Source organism: Ctenopharyngodon idella, chromosome 7 (genome assembly GCF_019924925.1).
Source record: "Ctenopharyngodon idella isolate HZGC_01 chromosome 7, HZGC01, whole genome shotgun sequence".
Classification (NCBI taxonomy): Eukaryota; Metazoa; Chordata; class Actinopteri; order Cypriniformes; family Xenocyprididae; genus Ctenopharyngodon; species Ctenopharyngodon idella.
In genome coordinates, this window is record NC_067226.1 from 26,345,958 (window position 1) to 26,352,474 (window position 6,517).

Below are 6,517 nucleotides of genomic sequence, written 5' to 3' on the forward strand. Positions count from 1 at the left end.
GAGGTTTACAGGACTGTGTGGAAAAAGCTGAATTTTAATTTATCTTCCCAGTTTAAATGCCCCTATTATGCTATTCTAAAGGTCTCCTACAACAGGTTTGCATGCATCAAAGGTAAAAAAACCCTTTAATTTTCTCATAATATACAGGCCTGGTTACACAGACAGGGCTTCAATTAAGCCAGGATTAGGCCTTCAGTTAGGATATTTAGTAGCTTTTATAAACATGCTTAGAAAAAAAAAAAAACATTACTGGTGTGCATCTTGAGGCAAAACAATGGCACTGACATATTTTATGATATGGCAGTGCAAGTTACTTTCAGTTAAAACAACTCAAACATGCATTTTCTGGGACTAGGCTTAAAGGTGCAATATGTAGTTTTTCCGTCCGTTAGAGGTCGCCTATTCAAAACAAAGGTGTAGCTTGATGACGCCAAGTTTGAGCGAGGAATCTTGGGACATGTGGTCTTCAGCTCAACGGCCGGTGGAAAAGAATCAGGATAGGACTCGTGCAGAAATCATGTTCATGGATGCGATTATTAGCGTTAATGTAGTATGAAGCAGAGCAGGACCAAGTGTTGTGGGAGCTGAACGAGGCCGCTAGAGCGATTGATAATGAAAGACGAACGCAACACACGCCTCACGAGCAGCGTTTTTCCGGTCAAGTGTATGAAGTAATGCAGCTCTGTTTATCATATTAGATACATTTGAGTGTGTTGAAAATAATGTTATACCATTACTCTGTGCGTTTGCTCGGCGGCTGCTGTGAGACACTTGTTGCACACTGCAGCTAGATCGATTTTAGAATATATTAAATGCTGGATGGCTTGTGTTGATAAATGGCATGCAAACAATTTTAAAACGTATTGTATTATGGAGAAAATTCTGTATTACTGTTACTAAAAATAAAGTTGCATATGATTATGCTATGTTAGCTACTTGACAAAATAGTGTTTTTCTCTGAGGCATGGTAGCATGGTTCTCTCGGAAAATCAAGAAAATTAGATTTAAAAAATCAGACTACATGTGTTGAGCTATACAACAATTTCTGTCTATAAATGTAACCAAACAGTTGTTCCCTTGTCTATTAAAACATGTAATATATTAAAGCTTCTTTGGTGTTTCCATGGTTTCTACAAAATAAAACCGGAAACTGAGGGTAACGCAGATATGACGCAAATGACAGCCGCCTCCCTCACATGTCCCGGATCCTTGGTTAAAATAGCAATTTTCTCACAATTTACAAATAGTTGGAAACATTTGGGATATTGTAAGTACTCAACTGAACCAAATATATAACTCTGGCCAAGTGGTTTTTGGATATTTTACTGCAAAAATTTTACATATTGCAGCTAAGCCTTGTGAAACCGGGGGAAAGAGTCTGAAACAATTCGTTCTAAGATTCAGTCTCCCTAAGCCCCGCCTTTCCGAGAGCTACTCTAATTGGTCAGATGACCCAGTCTGTGTGATTACCATAACTGAATTTCAGCTCCGGTGGCTTCCTAAATCCTCAGCGATCGTGCACACTGTAAAGACAGTAAGGCGTCAGTTTTACCATATTAGTTCAAGCTCGAGTCCGGTGATGAACTAGTTATTCAACCGGAATCTCCATCCAAAAACGACTTGAGCAGACCATTTCAGTGGTAAGTTTTTACTCATTGTCGTACATATGAGATGTTGCAGCTGTAATTTCTCTACATCAGCATTAAGTGTATGTCCATCAACAAGCCGATGTGTATTTCTAATTTATTGTGCACATGTGGGAACTTGTATTATTAACTGTATCAAAAATGTGCATACGTTAGCCTAGCTAGCACTAACGTGAATGACGGATGTAACATTACAGTTTGTAAACGAAAACCTTACTCCATCCTTTATCGTTACTCAAAGTAGTAAGAACGACAGACAATCTTGGGTAATAGTGGACACACAGCTGATCAGCAGAACTAATGTGTGTTAGATGGTTAGCCGAAGACCTACACAATATAAACACAAAACTATGTATATCTAGACGTTTTTTTGCGGGCAGCCAATGAAGACCATACTGGCATTTTGCAAATTTGTTACATTGCTACGAAAGTAAGACTGGAATTCCTGACGACTCGTTTAAGCACACTGCATGAAATGTAATATCTGAAAAAGAAATAATGCTCTGTATTATTTTATTTTATTAATCATTAGCTGGGTCCATCCTCAAGAGGGAGCTAAAGCTTAAAAAATAAAACCATTATTTTAAAGCGTTAAGACAAATATTATTATAATAGTTAATATGGGGGTCTGTGAAAACATTTTAATATATATATATATATATATATAATTTACATTTGTTGTTTTATTAAACTTCTTTTTAATTTTAATTTTACAGGAGAAATCTACAGGCTGATCAATTAATTCCTTTTAAATAACATCAAGAAATTTACATAATTTGTGTATATATATATATATATATATATATATATATATACATTACATTTTTTTATATATTAGATTTTATATTATTACAAATTAGAGAGTATTTTATAATATTATGTAAATATTATTATATATAAACAGCTCTCCAAATAGTTGAATAGCAGTAGATGTACTGTATAAAAGCATATTGTTCAACACTAGTGTAGTCAAAGTTGGAGTAGGTTTGCTTGGATTTATTGTTGACTAGATGACCTAAATAAAAACTTTGATTGTGCCTGTAGATATATGGATTCTCATCTATAAGTGTGCTCTTTTGTAAAATGACATAGTATTGTCAAATTGTGAAAAAAAAAAATATAGCTGTAGATTCAAGCTTAAATTTATAGTCTCATTTAGTCATCTGTTTTTAACAAAGGTTATAGTTTTGTTCCACATAGTCACATGTTTAATATGTGGTTGTCTCAAACACCCACTCATGCACACTTGCAGTGCTGAAGAGGTCTGAATATGCAATGGTCTTTCTCACTTTTCCGATGAAAACACTGTGGTCGTGAAACACTTCAGAGACAGTCATACCTCATGTTTTAAGAATTGCGCTTGCACTTTCACTCACATGTGCACACAGGATGTATGTCCGTCCTGCTGTGACCTGTTTCTCTATGATTACTATATATGGTGCTGATGTGGTTGGTGGTCGTTTCTGATGGCCATCTTGACAAAAACAAGAAAACCACAAACTGTTTTCACACAATGCAGCATTTCATCAATACAAAACAAACAAACAAACAAACAAACAAACAATCCAACAAAAAAACTCTGTTTTGTGTTTAACAACAGTTCACATATGTGCATTTTGTATGCATTGTGTGGAGTCTTTGATTTATCTCAAAGGTAGAGACATTTGAGATCAAAAATACATAACCTCGATAGGTGGATGGATGGACGGACGGATGGACAGACAGACAGATATGTGATATTCACTGTCAGTTTTAATTTTTGGAGTAATAAAATTATACCCAAAAATTTTAGACTCACTTGATTCCAGTTCTGTTCTCTTGGAGAAAATTTTGCCACCAGTAAATATTGCCTACACATGAACACATGCCTAGTTAAATTAACTTTTTTTTTTTAAATGTCATTTATTAGGACTTAAAAAGGCTCTTTGGAGTACTTTTGTAGGCATAATTGGGAACATTCTGTGAGATTTACCACTGACTTGCAATATGTAACATACTTTCACATTTGTCTCTGTATATTTCAATGTAAATTTAGAGTCTGGGCTGGCATGTCTAAGATATGATAGTGACACCTTTACAAGCTGATCTGTCTCCCTTTACATTTGACTACAGCCATGAGCAGAGCAATTTAGCTCAACAAAACCATATTATTTTGCATACCATGACTTTTGCAGACTACGCAGAGAATGTAGAGACAAAGGCATTGATCATCACCTCATATCTTCAGAAACACTTTTGCTTCAATTTGGGTGTGGGGTGAGAGACACCAGGGTGATTTCAACCAATCTTATTCAAGTCTTGGTTTGAAAGTGACCAATCACATCACATGCAAGTCTTCTAAAGAGCATTTTCACACATCCATTGCTTCAAACATGATCATTTGGGCCATTTTGATCTTTTGGGCTCGTAAGTAGCTTATTTTCCTCTTTCCACTATTTAAATATATTTGTATTTATTGGTCAGTTCCATATATTGCATATATTTAGTGTTTAAAAGAAATCTCACTGTTCTGTTTTAGCTGGAGTCCGACCTAATCACAATGGTGAAAATGTCTCGTTACAAACATTCCAGCTGGGAGATGATGTTACAATCAAATGCTTCTCGATAAAAAGTTTTGGCAACACAATGGTTTGGTATAAACAGAGCATTGGGAAGATCCCTCGGCCTATCGCAATATCGTATAATTATTTGAAAAATATTGAATTTGAGGATAAATTTAAAAATGGGAGATTCAATATTTCAGCAAGTGAAGGATCTTTTCACCTGAACATCACAGCTATGACCAAAGAGGACATCGGAATATACTATTGTGGAACAGTCTTCTTGAATCAAATAAAATTTATCTCTGGAGCATATCTGATGCTAAAAGGTAAAATATATCCAATATGCTATTGTTTTATAGATTTTGTGTTGGAGTAAACTATTTTAACTATTAACATTTCTTGTTTAAAACCAAAAGAGTCTCAACATGTTTATTTGCTATTTCAAAGGAAGTGAATCTAAAGACTTCAATATGGCATGTGGGGAGAGACCAGTTGTGAATGGAACCACTTTTAAAAATACTGGTAATTCCTAATTTAATTACTATGACCTATAGTTAACTACCTGCTTACTTGGTAACTTACAACAGTGACCTCAAAAAGTATTTGTATTCTTAAGCCGCACTTAAAATTGGATGAATTTCATTGCATTAGACAACAAAATATCAAACCAAGTGATTTTTGCAAACAAGAACTAACTGCACCTTTTTGGGCTATTTTCCAGTTACTTTTCATCAACTGATCACACAAGGTGGTTTTTAGTAAATGTATGAAGTCAGTTCTCCTCAAGTTCACAGTTAGGCAACTGTTTTATCAATCATAGTGTAAATGTTTTTGTGAAATGTTTTGCTCGAAAAGTGTGCTTGCACTATCTTTCTTTAAAATGAATCCCACTTGGTCTGACATTTTTAATCTAAAGCAATTTTTGGGCCACTGTATACAGTTTTAAGTCATGGAAAAGTATCTCTAGTAATGTATATTCACAGTATTTAATAAATTACTTTACTATGAGCAGAATGCTGTGCTTTATTAAATATTTTTTTTGGTTCTTTTTCTCCATTTCAGACAACAATAATCAAAAAGCATGGGATCCTGTGCTACTTTGTTTGATATCCTCCAATGTTGTTTTTGTGATAGTGATTATCACACTCCTTGTTGATCACTGCAAACGCTGGGGAAAAAGGCATAAAGGTAAAATTCCACCCACACTTTCCATCAGTTAAGCAGAGTTTAATTGGATAGGCTATTGATCCAGAAAAAGTCTTATACAGTCTAATATACAAATATGTTGTGCAAACTCTTTAAATATTCAGTCACAAATGTGCATGGCAAAGTTTAACTATAAATGTCTGCACATTTTGAAGGATCTACAAATCTAACATCTCCATCATGTGAGGTAATTTTCTTTCTTTTTTAAAAAAAAAAAAACAATAACAAAAAAACAAAATCAATTATCTTCTGTAATATAATATATACTACTAATACTTTAAATATTACAAATGTTGATTTGGTTCTCAAGCAGAAAAAAAAAGCTGTGCATTGTTTTTTTTTTAAACAGATTAGAGATTCAGATGTGAATTATGCAGCTGTGAGTTTTGCCTCTGCTCCTCCAGCCAGAAGATCAAACAACAGACATCTGGCTGAATACAGTGAAGTGAACTACAAGTCGACAGATCATATGATTTAACAGAATATCTCCACAAAATTATTTGCCTTTCTGTAAACATTTATTATTGTACTGATAAATATATTTCAAAAGCATCAGTTACTGTAAATATATAAACAGAGTTCATCTTCTATTCACAAAAAATACACTGTTATTGATCAAAGAAATTAAAGATAATAAAAACAAGAATCTGTTTGTATGAAAATGACATGCATACTATAGTAATAATAACTGCATGACAATAATAAAATTGAAACATGCATCAGAATGCCTTAAATATTAATCTCTATCCTGTTGAGTCTTGTCATATTCCTCATTGCTGGAAACACTTGCATAGTCTGATGAATGATGCCTCTGATACCAGTCGTGCACTTTAGCCAAAGACATCTGTATGTCCTTGCCATCGACGCATGAGGACATGTCTGTTATAAAGAAATAAAACAAAGCTTTGGTCTTCTGACATTCTTGACAGTTTTTCAAAAGAAACTTAAGTACGTAACTTGGAAGTTGAATTTGCAATTTGTTTGTTTGCAAGCACAGAACTTTAGCTATCAGCCACTCATGCCTATGAAATTCAACCTTTGAAATTTTTCAAAATTAGTGAATCATATTTTCTTGTAACTTACCATTGGCCTCCAGGTATTTTTGTTTAAACTGGATTCGAG

At 34.1% G+C, this 6,517-nt stretch overlaps 1 protein-coding gene across 1 annotated transcript; it reads left to right on the forward strand.

The window, feature by feature from the left end:
* Window positions 1-1,440: 1,440 nt before the first annotated feature.
* LOC127515215 (uncharacterized) lies at window positions 1,441-6,312 on the forward strand. The gene is made up of 7 exons (XM_051898630.1): window positions 1,441-1,640; window positions 3,821-4,052; window positions 4,165-4,515; window positions 4,637-4,711; window positions 5,252-5,377; window positions 5,551-5,582; window positions 5,745-6,312. Exons 2-7 carry the CDS (start codon window positions 4,019-4,021, stop codon window positions 5,871-5,873), a joined length of 747 nt encoding a protein of 248 aa, XP_051754590.1. The 5' UTR covers window positions 1,441-1,640; window positions 3,821-4,018; the 3' UTR covers window positions 5,874-6,312.
* Window positions 6,313-6,517: the final 205 nt, after the last annotated feature.